This window comes from Fundulus heteroclitus, chromosome 2 (assembly GCF_011125445.2).
Source record: "Fundulus heteroclitus isolate FHET01 chromosome 2, MU-UCD_Fhet_4.1, whole genome shotgun sequence".
Taxonomy (NCBI): domain Eukaryota; kingdom Metazoa; phylum Chordata; class Actinopteri; order Cyprinodontiformes; family Fundulidae; genus Fundulus; species Fundulus heteroclitus.
This window is the reverse complement of record NC_046362.1, coordinates 2,400,430-2,419,012: the sequence shown is the minus strand read 5'-3', so window position 1 is coordinate 2,419,012 and position 18,583 is coordinate 2,400,430. Positions and strand designations below refer to the sequence as shown.

The following is an 18,583-nucleotide window of genomic DNA, read 5'->3' as shown; positions in this document are numbered from 1 at the left end:
GTGTGAACCTTTTAAGATCTGGTATTGACACAAATTTGGAACAGACTTTTTGGAGGAGTATTAAAGAGATAAAATTACTAATATGAGAAAAAAAGTCATAGGAGAATAAAGTAAAAAGACCTTTTCAGTCTTGTAAATAGTCTATTTGTGTTTTTTGTGCATAAATATTCTTACAGGTTTTGCACATTTCTTAAACTCACCCAACTCAGTTACACAGTTCTTTAATGTTTGGATTATGCCGGTTTTTAACAATAACTGTACAGTATCTTCTTTCTTGTTTGCAAATTTGCCCTTACTTGCATGAGTCTCCCATTCTTCTTTTTGATTTTAGATTTTTACTTTACTTTGCAACTGCATGCTTTCATTTGTCTCTCACTTTCCCCACTGAGGGACAATGAAGGACATTTCTGTTCTACTGGAGCCTAAAATACCTGGAGATCTATTGTTTTTTGCGCGACAAACTGCACCTCAGTTGAAGTGGTTTTGATCCCCGTCCCATACAGAGTGATTTTTAATCCTTGCTTCTTGCGCCATCTAGTGTCCATGAATTGCGCCGCGTCTGTGGGAGGAGACTGAAGGCTGCAGCTGGAAAACTAATGTCTTTCAGGTTTGGACTTTAGAGCCTTAGGTTGTTGGGGTGGAGGTATAGACCCTGCCGGAGACAAAGTAGAGACACAAACTAATGAAGGAAGCCGAAGACCACAACGCGACGAAGGTCTGCAGCTGCTGCGGTGAGCTTCTAAGCTGGCCAGTCAGATTGATCATGTTTAGCACTCTAGTTCTACACATTATCGCGTTATCTTGTGTGTTTGTGAATGCACAAATACCGCGAGAATTCATGTTTCAGACAAGGTTAGTGTATGGGGGCAAAATAGTCACTTTAACATTTGCAAATGTGTGAGGAGATTTGTGCGGCTGTACAACAATCTGCAAATGTGTAAAACTACTTGTGTGTAATCCGTATTGCAAATGTGTAAAAAATCCACAAATCTATATTCAGATCTGCAAATGTGTACTGAGATTTGCAAATGTGTGAAAAATCCACAAATCTGTATTCAGATCTACAAACGTGTACTGAGATTTGCAAATGTGTGAAAAATCCACAAATCTGTATTCAGATCTACAAATGTGTACTGAGATTTGCAAATCTGTACTAAGATTTGCAAATGTGTACTAAGATTTGCAATTGTGTAGATAAATCTGTAAGCACACACAGAGACACTTGTGTCTTAAGTATTTTCGCTTTAAGACCCAGAAATACAGACAAATCATTAGTTACAAGTCAAGCAATTTTTTGGTTGGCATTCTTTACACACGTGATTTTTGCTACACTTCTGCGCATGAGATGCACAAATGCATAAAAGGATTTGTATGTGTAATTTGTTGATTTGTAACCCCAAGCACAGGCTCACAGGCTGCCCTGAGTGCAGGCTCACAGGCTCACAGGCTGCCTCTTCCGGCTGTGGGAGGTCACGTGACTTTCAAGTAGGGCTGGACGATATAGAAAAAAAGCTTATCGATAAAAAAAAATGTATATTGATCGATATAGATAATTATTGAAAATATTTAAAACCATATTTTATGAGCAGCTCTGCCTGGACATTTTATGATATTGCTAAATGATTTTATTTTAATAAAGAACACAAACACATAATTCCAATTAAATCTTTATTTAACCAACTTTTTTAACCATAACAGAAAATATTTTAAGAAAAATAACTTAAGAGACCTGAGTTATATTATTAAATAATGACAAAGAATAAATTAAAGTGACCAGTAAAATGACCAAAATAAATATACCAAATAAATAAAATAGCCTATTTAGGTGGGAATAGTACACTAGTTACTTCTCAGGTTTCATAAGTGAGAGGCTGACGCAGGGCTTAGGTCCGAGGTTGTGGCGTGGGAAGACACAGATTGCAGCTAATTTTGCACTGATTACCTGCACTCGTTGCACAATTTAGGGAGCGCTGTTAAAGAAAAACTTGCGTCCCAGAACTTTATATCGCGGATCAAGAGTGGTGAGTAATTGTTTGAAGCCAGGTTTTTCAGCTGCAGACAACAGCGGCATATCCGCGGAGTCGCGCGGGGCTGACGCAGATCGCGCTGCTGCGGGAGTGAGCAGCTGAGCGGCTTACGTGATGATACAAGTTGGTTGCGTTACCAGACTTTGTTTTTACCAGTTCCTTGCAAGTTTTACAAATCACTGTGGTTTATTTCTGTCAGACTGGCGAACTAGTAAAACCCCGTTTTGGGACCGTTTCCTCCGCCGCTCCTTGCTGCGACATATTCAAGTGCTCTGTGTTGTGGTTTGAGAGGGCGGTGCTTTGTGACGGCGTGCCTGGGTCCGCGATTATGATTGGTTGAGAGAAAGTAGTGACTGTAGCATCAACTAATATGATAGGCTGAAAGGAAGGAAGGAAAATTGTTTCTATCGAAGTTTTATCGACCCTATTTTTTCCTATCACGCCACATGTCTATCGATCGATATATATTGTTATTGAATTATCGTCCAGCCCTACTTTCAAGGATTGTACCAAAGCGTTTTGCTACCAGACGGCTGACAAGGCAACTTGTTATAACTATATAATTTTCTCCCTTTAACGGCAAAAGTTTCTTGTTTTAATGAGAGACTTATCTTGCTAAAACAAGATAATTTTCTCCTCATAACAACGCAATATAACCCGGCATCAGCTCGCGGGATATTTGAGTGTCATGGAGAAGAGGAGAGACGGAGGGACGCCTTTTATTTCATTTTAAGAAGTCGTCATTTGTCGGAGGAATGTATTTTTGCACTGAGGAGTGACAAGGTAAGTCATGCATATAAAGCAAGTCCCCTACTTGAAATTTTATCAATTTGGCAGCTATTATTTATAGTTAACAACTATGCTCTGGATACACTTGCATCACTGTAGTACAGTCTCTGGCTCTGTTTACACGGTGAAAACAGATTTGCATTGCCTTTGTACTCTCCATTTACACAGTACAAGGTTTAACTGTTGTTTAAGGGGACTTTAAGCTATAGCTGTGGGTTTATTTACAACGGTTTGCAGCCAAAACAGTCCTCTGCCAGCCCATAGACACAATATAAGAGTAGACGCGTCGTTGGGCGGGTTCTGCCTATGCTGCTATGCGTCAGAGTGTCCGCCATGTTAAATGTGGAAAATCTGCAGTTACTCAGAGGGACTTTAATCTCAGAATATACTTTGTATTCGTAATATTTTTGTTTTTTCAATATTACATGTTTATTTTCGTATTCCTTTAGCTTCATTCTCCTGAATTTATTCTTGTAAAGAATAAAAATAATTAAAATAATCTAACCTGGCCCTATTACTCCAGGAGTGAATTAATTCTGCAAACTGTAAACATTCTGGAAATGTTCCCTCTTAATTCTCATAATATGATGTTTTTCTCATAACATTACCACTTTTATGTTGTTTTTTTTTACTTTATTGTCCTAGGTCTTTTTTTCTCTTATTAGTAATTTTACCTCTTTAATACTCCCCCAAAAAGTCTGTTCCTAAAGTTTCACATGTGACACGGTTTTATTAAATAATGAAGACCACAATGTTTAGATTTAACAAATTGATCCTTATATTCATAACACGTACACATATACACACACAAATGTGTATATGTGTATATGTATATATATATATATATATATATACTTGTACTTGTGTAGCACTTTAAAGGTATACTATGCAACCGAGGTTGATTTTCCAGCGAGGCTCCACCCAAAGGGTGAAAGTAAAAGTGCACTGCCGTAAAGATGCTCAGCTGTTCTCCTAGTTTCTCCGTCAAGCCATGCGCGGTTGTTTTGAGCTTAACAGAAAGGCGAACGCAACAAAAAGTCGAAAAGACGGCAGTACAAACGATGACTAACACAGTGAAAGTATGAACATGCACACAGAGAGAGAAACGCGAGGTCTGCGTCAGCCTTGCAGCTTTCTTTTTCTTTTAGCTCTCGCCATTCGGAAAAAGCATGCCCGATGTTCACCCGTGTACGACTCCTCTCTCTGTCCAGAGCCCTTTTCCTCTTTCTTGCCTGCTCCAACAAGGGCTTTCGCTGTTTTGTCACTGGTTCCGCCATGATAACTGCACAAATATCGCCACTGCGCTAGCAACGAGCATGCCTTTCACTGGGGGCATGTAGCAGTTCTCGCCGTAAAGCAAGACCGACTCTCGCGATGCACGACACTTCTGAGCCTGTGGGTGCGAGCCGAGGGCTCCTGCAATTGCAAGTATGGTATTTCCCCCACAGACCACCAGGGCGGCCGAGAAAACCTTTGATGGACCTGAAATGACTCATTTAATCATCCAAAACGGTATGGAACACATTAATTAACTGAAAAATGTTGCATAGTATGCCTTTAATTAGTCTTGATGAACTCCAAAGCGCTTTACACTACAGTTTTAGTCATTCACCCATTCACACACACATTCACACCCTGACGGTAGTGAGCTATGTTAGGAGCTACATCTGCCCTGGGGTGCGAGTGAAGTGTCTTGCCCAAGGACACAACGACAGAGACAGTCAGTGCGTGGGATCGAACCGGCAACCCGCCAATTGCAAGACGAACTCCCTAACCTCTAATTGTCTAAGATGGACTGAAGCCTGGACAGCATCCTCCTCTCTGCCACGGCAGCCCACTGCCCCAGCATGTGACAGCAAAGAAGATCGTACTTACAACAACAGACCCATAAAACATCGTCTGACAGATGTTGGCTTTGGCCCTTTTTGTAAACCACCTTGGTGTTTCTAGTCCAGTCCAGCTTATTGTTAAAGTACACTCCCAGATACTTATACTCCTCCACAGTGTCAACAGAGACCCCCTGGGTGGAAACAGGGGTCACAGGTGCTTTTGCCCTCCTCAGATCCACTATTAGCTCCTTAGTCTTTTTCACGTTGAGCTGCAGATGGTTCAGCTCACTCCAAGTGACAAAGTTGCCCACCACAGTCACAGTATTCACTCTCATCACCCTTTTCAATGCAGCCAACTATTGCTCAGTCATAGAAAACTTTTCAAGGTGGCAGGACTCAGTGCAATGAAGTCTGAGGTGAAGAGGGTGAAGAGGAAGGGAGAGAGGACAGTACCCTGAGGGGCCCCAGTGTTGATGACCACCCTGTCAGACACACATTTCTGTAGGCGTACATACTGTGGTCTGCCCGTCAGGTAATCAACAATCACGATGGGGGCCTCCACCTGCATCGCAGTCATCTTCTCACCCAGTAGGGCCGGACGGATGGTGTTGAAAGCACTGGAGAAATCAAACAACATGATTCTCACAGTGCTCGCCGGCTTGTCCAGATGAGTGTAGACTCAGTTCAGCAGGAAGATGATGCTGTCCTCAACTCCCAGGTGGGGCTGGTAGGCGAACTGTAGTGGATCGGTGAGCGGCCTGACCATGAGCCTTAGCTGCTCCAGGACTAGCCTCTCAAAGGTCTTCATGATGTGGGACGTCAGTGCCACTGGTCTGTAGTCCTGAGGGCCACTAGGACGCGGCGTCTTTGGCACAGGACCAAGGCAGGACGTATTCCACAGCCACAGGGACTCTCTGGAGGTGCAGGCTCAGGCTGAAGACTTGGCTGAAGACTCTGAGAGGAATCAGTCTTGCTGCAATTCACCATTTCACTGTCTGCGTCACCAATTTCCCCACGTCTCCAAAATGGGCGTACACATTGCCATGAAGGCCGCACATTTTCACAACTTCCAAGTAATTTTTTTGTTTTTTATAGATCCCAGCGTGGGAAGTGACGTGCGCAAGTTTCAGATCCCAATTTGTGCATATGCAATGAAGCCCCTGATTCTTTAAAATATGCCACAGGTACAGAACCCTAAAACTAAGACTTTATGTAATAGAAAAACGGGTAACAGAAGGACAAAACAGAAAAGTAAGTAAGATAAAATAAAAATTAATTCACGTATACATCGCATTCACAGCTTCTGTTTTTAATCCTGTTGTTAGCAGTTAAAGATGGAAGAGAAGCCGTGTAGTGCGGCGCTGTCGGTCCAACCCTCCAGAGGACTTGTGGATGAGAAGTTTGTTGTGCTGGTCCAGAACACCGTCCCTAGTTGCCCATTGACCATCCACGCCTCCCACCAGTGTGAAGATGGACACAGCTGGCATGCGTTCGCCCACTACACTTCTGATGCCAGCGGGGTTGTAAACGGTTTGTGGATCTTACTCCAGACGTAGCAATACTCAGCCATGTAACGAGACATGCTGCCAGTGCTTCACTTTTTTGCCACTCCTTTACAGTTTCAGAAGATTGCAGTGTGGGTGGGACGTATTCAGGGGTTGAAGCCATGGGTTTGTTATGGAGCCTCAAACCAGTTCCAGGCAGCAAACCGGGTCTTAGGTTAGCCAGTTATGCATCTGTTGCCTTTCAGTCCAGATTTCACTACCAGTATCACAACAGCGCCTCTCCTTTTATCTACAGGATGAGAAAAAAGAACGTCCAGGTCCCCATGGTGATCACAATCTCTGTTTACAAGGGTCACCTGACAGAGGGTTTTGGGGATCAGGTGCCACTGGCCAGCACAGAGGTGGAGCGCTGGTACATGGCGCCTGGTGTCCGAAGGATCGCAGTCACAGAGGATGGACTCACTGCAACCCTGTTCCTGCCTTCAGGTAAGACAAACCTGTCCAGTTGGTTTAGAGGCAACAGAGTGGTTTAAAAAAGTTTTCATACATGTTGAAGGTTTTATAAATGCAGCCGTGAACATTTCTTTTTTAAGATAGAATGGGACCCTAACCCTAACGGTACGCCGTCTGTACTGTATATATGTATATGCTCATACTGCTAAATACGTTCCAGTGCTGTTATTTGGCTTCAGATGTCATCTAATCCATAGTCCAGCTCGGTGTAAAGTAGCCTCTGTACAACTGCAGCTGTTCTGCTTCTGGCTTCAGAGGTCTGTTAGAGAATATTAGATGACCAATAGCCTCAGAAGACCAAGGAACAAAGCAACACATGGAGGTCCACCTACACCAACAGGCTGAACGAGGGCATTAATCAATAGGGATGGGTGTCGTTAAGAATTTATCAATACTACTATTCTTAATGATACTCTTTATCGATCTGGTATTTTATCGATACCATTATCAATACTTATATTTTAATCAAACAAAAGGGTAAAAACAAATAATCATGACTGGTTTATTATTTAAACAATTGGAACAGAAGCAAAGAAAATGTTTTTTATAGAAACAGAGCAATAAAAACATTGTATAAATCACTTTATGTATAAAAGAAAGGCTAAAACACTACCTTGAATAAAACGTGTGTTGTAGGAGAGAGGAATATCAACACTGACAAGACAGAAAATTATTAAAAACACTGAATATGCTCAAAGTAAAAATAACTCTATAAAATATTAAATAATGTTTTACCTTAATCCAAACTATGCTTATATGTGTTTCAATTTTAACCAAAAGATAGCAGAAGCTTTCACAGAGTATGAGGTGAATAAATGAGAGAGGCTGCCTGTGAATTGGTTGCAGTGAGGGATCTATTTAAGTAAGTAAGTAGGTATCATTACCCAAAGAATGAAATGAAAGAATTAAAGAGTGTTTATAATATATGTACATTCCGCTGTGGAATGTAGTGGAAGTATGGCTGATGCGTGACTCATTTTCAATGAGGAAATAGACAAGTCGGTCTCATGAAGCGGGAGTGGCTTACAGCTGCACTCACGGTTTGCTGAAGAGACAGTAAACCCAGAATGATGGGTGCTTTTACTAGTTGCCGAAGTCTCAAACAAGACCATCCATTGCCTGTCATTTTAAATAAAAAAGTCACGAGAGAGGTCTGAAAAGTTGCTAAATAGTTCGCAACAGTTGATCAAAGTAAGCTAGGAGAACACGAGACAGCAAAACAATGATGTGTGGGCTGGAGTCTGTCTGAAAACTGAGTGTGACCTTAAAAATACCGTTAAGAGGAGGTTCACCTACCAGAAGGACAACAACCCGAAACAAACAGCCAGAGCTACATTGGAATGGTTTAGATCAATACAGATGAGTCAAAGTCTAGACCTAAATCTCACTTTGAATCTTTGGCAAGCCTTAAAAACTGTTAACGGATTTTCTCCATCCAGACTGAGTGAGTTTGAACTGATTTACAAAGCAGAATGGGCAAAAGTTTAATTCTGTATATGCTCAAAGCTCAAAGCAAACATCTACAGAGAAAAGGGTTTCTACAGAGTATCGACTTTGGGGGATAAAAACTTAGGCACATCACGTTTTTTAGGTTTTCAATTTGAAATCATGTGTCCTTCCACTTCAAAATTGCAGCGTCAGAAAAAGGTGTTTTCCTCCTCACAGATTTCTTTTTTTTACTTGTAATTGAAATGTTTCTGCTCAACAATCCAAATTTTAATATGAAACAGAGATAACATGAGTAAAGATGAATAACAGTCTTTACATCACAATTCCCTCTATTAACGGAAAAAAACTACTTAAAACAATCTCACCTAATGTAACAAAGTAAGTGCCTACCCATCTCATTTAATTATGAGTAAACTTTAATCAAGCATATTTTTTTGTTTAACTACACACACCCAGACAGCATTATTGTCTGACTTGTAAGATCAAGAAGTCACTGAAACAGAACCTGTCTGACATGAAGTAGGCCACAATGTCACAAAAAACAATCACACGTCCGGATCTAAAGAAATTCAAGAACACACAATAAACAAAATAACTGACTTCTATCTGTCTGGAAAGGGCTACAAAGCCATTTCTGAGGTAATAGGACTCAATTTAGATTACATTGGAGAGAGGTTGCCCACCCCTTCGTCAAATCACGAAGCCCCGCCCACATTCCAACGTGACACGTACCCCACCCACTTCTGTTCTTGCCCCTTGAAGTCCCAACCCTAACCCTCCCACTTCCGATATTACGTCACAAGATGACCTATGATTTATGTATGACCTGTCACTACGTGACCCATGACAGCATGATCACTTGCAACCTATGATGTGGTATTTATGGTATGTGACCTATGACCTAAGATTCATGACATGTAACATATGGCCTGTGATATGGTATTTATGACTTGTGACTTACGACCGCCTGAATAATAACCAGATGCTAGCGGCCATTCTGATACAATGAACCCCTTATGTTCAGCACAGCACAGGCTTTTTAACAATCTAAAAACCCTAAAACCTATGACCACCTTGATGATGACCAGAAGCGTGAGCTTGTCATGTCAAGAAAATTAATGTCTTCCATATGTTTAGCACAATACAGGGTTTTTAAGCATCTAACAGCCTAAGACCTATGACAGCCTTAATGATGATTAGATGCTAGGAGGCATGTTGAGACCACCTCCTGACTATGCCAAGTCATAAGTCATAGGGTGGGCGGGGTAACTTTTACTTTGCAATGTGGGCAGGGTTTTGTGATTTGTCAAAAGGGGAGGTAAACTTCTCTCTCCCATTAGGTTAGTGTGATGATTTAGGATGAATTGTTTAAGCCTGTGACCAGCTGTAGTGGTCATTAACCAGAGCTACGCCTTTGGAAAGAAGACAGAAACAGAACTATGTTGCGGGATAGTACAGAAGCAAAAGAAGGCCCATTTGGCAAAGTGTTGCCTGGCAAAACCTTGAAACAGCTGTCAGTAAAGTTTTCCTTACGAATAACAGTACTGTTCCTAACTAACAAATATTTCCACTGAAATGTAAGAGTTGTTTTTACTGATATGATTTGCTTGAAGGACCTGGACCTTTTCCTGGTCTTCTGGACCTGTGGGGTGGCGGAGGACAGTTTGCGGAGTACCGTGCAGCTTTGCTGGCCTCACATGGGATTGCTGCAATGGCACTTGATTACCTGACATGTAAATACACTATGGAAACAGGGAAGATGGTGGAGCAGGACTACTTCGAGGTAAATTTAAAGGAATAATATAGATTTCACACCAACAGCAACACACACTGAGTATCATCTGGGAATCCGGTATTCAACAGCAGAGTGTTGTACAGTACATCACAGGAAAGGGACGTTTTTAAGATTTGAATAATGACTAAATCAGCTTGAAGTCCCTATCAAGGAATTTTCAAATAGTTTGTATCAGAATCCTTGACTGGACTCCAGATTCATATGCTTAGCATGAGATCCCCAGTGAGCTGTGCAGCCTATTTTTAAAAATCACTGCCTAGTTTTATATGTAGAACAGGGAAGTAAGGTGCATTATAGGCCATGCAAGTTAGTTTGTTTTAATGGATTTGGAGCTTCCCTGGCAGCTTTTCCCTCATAACAATGTCGTTCAGTGTAAAAGTTAGACTGTGTTGGCTGCTGCAGTTCCCGCTTTGTCTGTGATAGGCAGATATCCCCAGACAGTGGTTTGTGTATGGAAGAGCAGTTCAAACACCATTCAGTATACATTGCACCGAGGTGTAACTAAGTCATTTAAGGCTACGTTAACACTGCGGGAAAATGTGGCCCATATCCGATCTTTTTTCCCATATGCGCCCCATATCAATCTATTTTAGGGCAATGTGAACAGCCTATTTCTGATCTTTTCACCCTCAAAAAAATCTGATTTGTGCCACTTCCATATATGGTACTAATTCGGATACAAATTAAATATTTTTCAAAGTGTCCGCTGTCTGAATCGTCATGTCACATTTTATCCATCTTTCACATCACTCTCCTGTCTTCAGCACAGATCCACGGTAGTAGCAGTTAGCGCTCCATAAAACACCATTGTTAATAGCTGTGCTGATTTCTTCTTACCTTCATCTTGCTATGATGTGGCCTTAATACTGTCGACTCCCATTGCTCAACAATAACAAGGAGAGATGCCGGCCAATATGCGCATTTTAAAAAACAAATTTGATGAATTTTTTTACAAACCTTTATTGAACACTTCTAGAAACAACAACCATTTCTTTCGTAAACCGGGCACTATTGTGTGACATCTCCTTCGCTGCATATGCGGGTCTCTTTGCGGTCTTGACCAGTTCAGACAGAAGTCTGATGACGGTCGCATTTAATAGTACGATGAACGGCACCGCAGAAAAATTTGATTTCAACAAAAAAAATTGAAATTGAGCATCAAGACCTTATTGAGAAGAACAAGCTTCCCTGTAAATTTTAGTTAACTAAAATATATAGCAAGTCAAGTTAATGAGTCACTTCAGAACACAAAATTAACAAGTTGGATTAGTTACCTGCAACATATAAAAACATTTTCAGCAGGAAAAAAAGTGAGTTGATTAAGACTTTAGCTGGATGTGTGGAGTCAGCAAAAGTATTAGGATAAGGCTATTAGGGTTTTAGGTCTTTCTTAGTCGGAACATTGTGGCAGAGGTGGCAAGGTACATGCAAGGTTCGGCATGAGACTTACAACAGGGCGAGTTCATCCAGGCACTGCTCTACGTCCAATGTTGTCGCAGTGGGCACATTTGGGCGTGCTGTGTCGGAGCAACAGGAGCAGTAACAAAAAGCCAAGGCAGCTCCGCACAAGGCAGGGCTGATAAGACTAGGCCTGGATGGAAAGTGCAGTGAACAAATCACCCTCAGCCCATATGGGCTTTGTTACTTTTCTGCATGAGAAATGTCATTGGGGGCGTGAGTACCTGTGAAGTCAGGAAGATGTGTGTCTCACCCTCATTTCGTGAAACCTGACACCTCTGATTGCTGTCACTAAGTAAACTCGACGGCTACATGTTTGATGAAAGTGAAGGCCCTCCTGTATTACTATCAGCTCAATTTTCACTTCATTGCAAGAAACGAATGACTTAAAAGGGAAGTCCAGAAAAATTGCAAATATAACCCAAAGCGACTTTACTTAGTATCCCATTAATGTGAGATCCATTACATGAGCTTAAGTTATTCTATAAAAATCGGTAGAGTTTCTGATGACACGATAGGCCTATGAGGACAGGATAGCTACTTACATCAATCAACTTTTACCACCAGTCACTGTGACTGCCACTCAGTGTGTATGAGCTTACTGATTGTGTCAGTGAAACCATCTGAGATATAAAGTTTACACACTTAAAGTAGGGATTAAGATCAAGGGCAACCCCCCTCTCCTTTCTGATAATATTTTAAGGTCAGGAAATGTGATTGCATCATTTCAGGTATGTAGCGTGAATTTATAGCGGATTGCTAGACATTAATGTAGCAGTAGCCAACATGCTTTAGCTCTAGACAAGATTCAAAAATGAACTGCTGGTAATCCATTAGAAGATCTTTTAATTCAATTCAATTTTATTTATATAGCGCCAATTGATGAAACATGTCATCTCGAGGCACTTTACAAAGTCAGAATCAGTCAGATTATACAGATTGGTCAGACATTTCCTAAATAAGGGAACCCAGTTGATTGCATCAAAGTCCCGACATGCAGCATTGACTCCTGGAGAAGCATAGAGCCACAGGGAGAGTCGTCTGCATTGTCCATGGCTTTGCAGCAAACCCTCATACTGAGCATGCATGAAGCGACAGTGGAAAGAAAAACTCCCCATTAACGGGAAGGAAAACCTCCAGCAGAACCGGGCTCAGTATGACCGGTCATCTGCCTCGACCAACTGGGGGTTACAGAAGACAGAGCAGAGACACAACAAGACAGACAAAAAAAGCACAGAAGCACACATTGATCCAGGAATTTGTTATACATTAGATGGTAATAGCGGGTGATCTGTCTTCCGTGGATGATGTCACAGTTAACAGAACGTCAGATCAGGTGTGCCTACTATGAAGAAAAAAGAGAGAGAGCAAAAAGTTAAAAGCTGAAATGACGATAGTCATTTCAATGTAATGCAATGCAAAACTGGAGAACAGTAGACTGGAGAACAGTATAAATCAGTAGAGTGAGAAAAATATGCCCTGATGTCCTCCAGTAGCCTAAGCCTATAGCAGCACAACTATAGAGGTAGCTCAGGGTAACATGAGCCACTCTAACCATAAGCTTTGTCAAAAAGGAAAGTTTTAAGATTAGTCTTAAAAGTAGACAGGGTGTCTGCCTCACGGACCAAAACTGGGAGTTGGTTCCACAGGAGAGGAGCCTGATAGCTAATAGGGAACGTGAGCTGGGTTTAGACCGTCATGAGACAGGTTAGTTTTACCCTACTGATAATGTGTTGTTGCAACATATTATCATTCATTATCCCATTCTACTTTTAGAGACTCTAGGAACCACCAGCAGACCTGCAGTCTGAGAGCGAAGTGCTCTGTTAGGAATATACGGGGTAATCAGAGCTCTGATATATGATGAAGCTTGATTATTAAGGGCTTTATACGGTAGAAGAAGAATTTTAAATTCTATTCTTGATTTAACAGGAAGCCAATGAAGGGAAGCTAAAATTTGAGAAATATGATCCCTCTTGTTGATTTTCATCAGAACTCTTGCCGCAGGATTTTGGATCAGCTGAAGACTTCGAACTGCATTTTGTGGACTTCCTGATAGTAAAGAATTACAATAGTCCAGCCTTAAAGTAACAAATGCATGGACTAGTTTTTCAGCATCACCCCTGGACAGAATGTTTCTAATTTTGCCGATATTCCGGAGGTGAAAAAAGGAAACTCTGGAAACCTGTTTATTATGGGATTTAAATGACATGTCTTAGTCAAAAATTACACCAAGATTTTTAACTTTATTACCAGAGGCAAATTTAATGCCATCCAGATTAAGTGATTGATTAAGAAGTTTATTTTTTGAGGACTCTGGTTCAAAGATTACAACTTCTGTCTTGTCAGAATTTAAATGCAGGAAATTTAAAGTCATCCAGCTTTTGATGTCATCAAGACATGACTGCAGTCGAAGTAACTGATTCGATTCATCAGGATTTATGGATAAATATAGCTGAGTGTCATCAGCATAACAGTGGAAATTAATCCCATGCTGTCTGATAATTTTGCCAATCGGAAACATATATATAGTAAAGAGAATTGGTCCAAGGACTGAACCCTGTGGTACTCCACAAGTGACCCTAGAGTTTAAAGAAGATTTATTATTAACATGAACAAACTGGAATCTGTCCAACATATAACATTTAAACCAGCCTAATGCTTTCCCCTTAATCCCTACAGTATGCTCAAGTCTTTGTAGGAGAATATTGTGATCAACTGTGTCAAATGTAGCACTGAGATCTATCAGGACAAGTATAGACACAAGTCCATTATCTGAGGCCATGAAAATGTCATTAGTGACCTTCACCAGAGCTGTTTCAGTGCTATGATGAGCTCTAACGCCTGACTGAAACTCCTCAAGTAGGTCATTACTTTGTAAATGTTCACATAGTTGATTAGCAACTACTTTCTCAAGAATTTTAGATAAGAAAAGAAGATTAGATATAGGTCTGTAATTTACTAACTCATCTTGATCAAGAGATGGTTTCTTAAGTAAAGGTTTAATAACAGCTACTTTAAAAGCCTGTGGTACATATTTTACCAAGGATAGATTAATCATGTCTAAAATAGGACCACTGATCAGAGGGAATACCTCTTCAAACAACTTGGTTAGGATTGTGTCTAACATACAGGTAGAAGGTTTAGATGAAGCTAACATTTTAGATAGCTCAGAAAGCTCTACTGCTTCTAAACAGTTCAGACACTGCACAGGTTCTAAAGATTCCTCCAACGCTGCCTCACTTACTGAGGACGAGATAATCATGTTTGGGAGGATGCCAATTATTTTATTTTTAATGGAATTAATTGTATTTATGAAGAATCCCATAAAATCATTACTGCTAAGAGTTAAGGGAATGAATGGATCAACGGAGCAATGACTCTGTGTAAGTTTGGCAACTGTACTGAAGAGAAATCTAGGATTATTTTTATTCTCCTCAATTAATGATGGAAAATATGCTGCTCTAACTCTGCGAAGGGTCTTGTTATACAACAATAGACTGTCCCTCCAGATTAGGTAGGATTCCTCTTGGTGTGTAGAGCACCATTTTCTCTCCAATTTCCTAACATTGTGCTTCAAGGAACGCAGCTCTGAATTAAACCAAGGAGCCAGCTTCCTGTGAATAATCACCTTCTTTTTCAAGGGAGCTACATTGTCTAATACAGAACGCAATGACGAAATCATACCGTTAACAAAGACATCTATTTGTGAATGGGAAGAAACAACATTGCTGCTATCTGCAGGGTATTTCTGCAATACTGACGATATTAAGAGGGGGACAGCCTTTTTAAAGTTTGATGCAGCATTGTCTGATAAAGATCTACTATAATGGAACCCTCTTTTGGGGGTGGAGAACTCAGTTAGATTAAACTCAAATGTTATAACAAAAATGATCAGATAGGACAGGGTTGTGAGGAAATATTGTTAATTCTTCACAATCAATGCCATATGTCAGCACAAGGTCTAAAGTATGGAGCCAAGAGTGCGTCGGTTTATGCACATTTTGAGCAAAACCAATTGAATCTAGGATAGTTTTAAAGGCTACACTAAGGTTATCACATTCTGTGTCAACATGAATGTTAAAATCACCCACTATAATAACCTTGTCAGTGTTTATCACCAAATCAGATAAGAAGTCTGACAACTCATCCAAAAACTGAGAGTAAGGGCCTGGTGGACGATACAAAACAACAAACAGAAGAGGTTTTATTGCTTTGCAATTTGGATGAGGGAAACTGAGGGTTAAATGTTCAAAAGAACTGTAGTTATTAATTGGCCTGGGACTAATTAATAAATCAGACTGAAAGATGGTTGCCACTCCTCCTCCTCTTCCCACCGATCTGGGAATGTGGAAATTTGAATAATTGGAGGGAGTTGACTCATTTATACTAACGTAGTCCTCTTGTAGCCAGGTTTCTGTGAGACAAAATAAATCAATCTGTTTATCAGAAATCAATTCATTAACTAACAAAGTCTTTGGAGGGAGAGACCTTATATTTAATAGACCACATTTAATTGTTTCATTTTTAGGTTCAAGGTGAACCGTATTGGTTTTTATTAGATTTTTATGATTTGTTCCTTTTAGATCAGTTTTTCATCTGTTAAGTTTTGGCCGTGGGAAATACACCATCTCAATAGGATAATGGGTGGGTAACAGTACAGAAGCTGCAGAGAGGTGTGTTAAACTACGGCTCTGCTTCCTGGTCTGGACCCTGGGTTGTCAGCATTTAGGATAACTAATAAATCCGGCCAGATTCCTAGAAAGAAGAGCTGCACCATCCAAATTAGGATGGATGCCGTCTCTCCGGATCAGACCAGGTTTTCCCCAGAAAGTTCACCAGTTATCAATGTAGCCCACGTCGTTTTCAGGACACCACCTAGACAACCAGCGGTTGAATGATGACATGCGGCTAAACATGTCATCACTGGTCAGATCAGGCAGGGGACCAGAGAAAATTACGGAGTCCAACATTGTTTTAGCAAACTCACACACCGAAGCACACTCACACACCAACTTTAGTGACCTCCGATCGGCGTGACCGGGTGTCATTACCGCCAGCGCGAATAACAATCTTACTGTACTTACGCTTATCCTTAGCCAGCAGTTTCAAGTAAGATTCTATGTCGCCCGTTCTGGCCCCTGGCAGGCATTTAACTATGGTCCCTGGTGTCTCTAGTGCCACGTTTCTGACTATTAAGCTCCCAATCACCAGGATCGGCTTCTCAGCGGGTGTGTCGCTGAGTGGGGAAAATTTGTTAGAAACGCAGACGGGTTGGTGGTGAACTGGGGGCTGAAATCTAGAGCTATGCTTCCTACGAACCGTCACCCAGCCGGCCTGGTTACCCGGCTGCTCGGTTGCTTCTTGAGGACCACTAAGTAAAGTAACGCTAGATTTATGTGGCTCCGCGCTAGCAAAGGGGCGGCTATTAGCTGGTTTTTTCATAGCACGGAGCCAGGTCTCTAATTCTGACACCCTCGTCTCCAAAGCTACAAAAACACTACATTTATTACAAGGACCATTATCACTAAGGGAGGCAGAGGAATAGCTAAACATCTGACACAGAGAGCAGGAGATAAGGGGAGACTTAGTCAGAGACGGAGAAGCTGAAGTAATAGTAGGAGAGGAAGCCATTGTGGAGCTAAAGCTAGGCTAGCGCCCTTTTACCACGCCAAGAGAGCAAACTGTGTGAAACACGAGGAGTTCCCAAGCACGATGTGCAGCAACAGAAAATGTTTTAAAAGTGCTTATGTGTTAGAAACAGATGTTACAGCAAAGAGATTAAAGATAAAAGCGAGATAATCTGGAGCAACAGACCGTTGCTCACACCGTGAAAACAAGAAGTGAAACAATACGCCTTACCGCAAACAGGAAGTGACGTTTTAGCTAATTAGATTAGGTTTTCCAAATATCAGAAAACATGTAATTGTGATACCATTGCTGCATTGTGTCATTAGAAAACTGATTATGATTAATCCAAGTTTTCTCTGTTTGATTTTGTTTTGGCAGTGTCACCATTGTTGTGTTTGAACTTAAGCATCCCAGACACTAAAAATGTACACCCAGTGTTTGCTTCAAAGACAGGGAAGGTCCACCCAAAAGTCCAAATTTGTTATTTGCTTGTGGAGTGTGCATAAATGACATTTAAAATGTGTCCTATAAAATATTGCACCCAAGTGGTCCTTTGAGATTATGATATTGCACACAGTGATTTTAGGCTGACATTGCACAGGTCTAAATGTAATGTTCTTTTGTATCAATATCAATACTAGTTGTTATATCCATGTTTCCTTCCTCCTTCCTTGAAATGACTTTCTTTCCTTTTACCCTTTTTAGTCACCCTTAGAAGTTTACCCACCCTTTATCATCAGGCTTTTGAAGTGTATAAAGACAACATTACATATAATTTGCCAAGGCTTGTTTACTTTCTCTTATAAAATATAAACTTGAGTAACCTCCCCTTCTTGAATAGTTCCTTTCACATGAACAAAGGGGGCAACAAAGAGGGCAAAGGGAACAAAGAGTAAATCTTGAAAATCAGTCCCACACCATATTTTTCTCTAAACCAAATCTGAAGACCGCATGAGGTTTGGAGGTCTGTAACCGTTGACTCAGCAGAAACTTGGAGACCTCTGTACACTCTGCCTCAGCATCCTCTGACCCTACTCCCTGATTTTATGTGACCTTCCAATTCTTGGCTGAGTTGCTGTCATTCCCAATATCTTCCATTTTGTTATAATGTCACTAACAGCTGACTGTGGAATATTTAGTTCTGAGCAAATGTCATTCTTGGACTTGGCAGCATTCTGTCATGGTATCAGGCTGGAATTCACTGAGGTCCTGAGAGAGATCCAGTCTTTCACAGACGTTTGTTGAAGTAGTTTGCATGAGCAGCTGTAGGACTGCATGGATCAAAGATACAAGCTCCACAATGTCATTTATATACAGCGGTACAATGAAGACAGTCTGATTATTGGAGAAAATGTCAGATAAGTGTGACATTAAACATTTGTTCAACTGTTTTTAAAATAGAATTCAATTAAATTTTATTTATATAGCGCCAATTCATGATATATATATATATATATATATATAAAATCTCAAGGCACTTTCCAAAGTCAAATTCAATCAAATTATACATATTGGTCAAAAAGTTTTCTATCTAAGGAAACCCAGTAGATTGCATCAAGTCTGGACAAGCAGCATTCACTCCTCATG

At 40.8% G+C, this 18,583-nt stretch overlaps 1 protein-coding gene across 4 annotated transcripts; it reads left to right on the top strand.

Moving 5' to 3' along the window:
* The first annotated feature begins 564 nt into the window (after positions 1–564).
* LOC105927016 (peroxisomal succinyl-coenzyme A thioesterase) lies at positions 565–9,928 on the top strand. 4 transcript variants are annotated; one of them, XM_036145627.1, is made up of 6 exons: positions 565–731; positions 5,741–5,829; positions 5,974–6,175; positions 6,265–6,364; positions 6,446–6,636; positions 9,726–9,928. In XM_036145627.1, exons 2-6 carry the CDS (start codon positions 5,821–5,823, stop codon positions 9,911–9,913), a joined length of 690 nt encoding a protein of 229 aa, XP_036001520.1. In that variant the 5' UTR covers positions 565–731; positions 5,741–5,820; the 3' UTR covers positions 9,914–9,928. The 4 variants fall into 4 exon arrangements, with proteins under 4 accessions (XP_036001520.1, XP_036001515.1, XP_021172715.2 ...); XM_036145622.1 differs by having other exon boundaries at positions 566–731; positions 5,971–6,175; XM_021317040.2 differs by lacking the exon at positions 5,741–5,829 and having other exon boundaries at positions 567–731.
* The last annotated feature ends 8,655 nt before the right edge of the window (positions 9,929–18,583 follow it).

What these genes read in the sequence shown, in the direction of transcription:
- LOC105927016 (XM_036145622.1), top strand. An exon ending in GGCAGCAAACCGGGTCTTAG is followed by an intron (nt 6,365 to 6,445) that starts GTTAGCCAGTTA and finishes TTTTATCTACAG; the next exon opens with GATGAGAAAAAAGAACGTCC. An exon ending in AACCCTGTTCCTGCCTTCAG is followed by an intron (nt 6,637 to 9,725) that starts GTAAGACAAACC and finishes ATTTGCTTGAAG; the next exon opens with GACCTGGACCTTTTCCTGGT.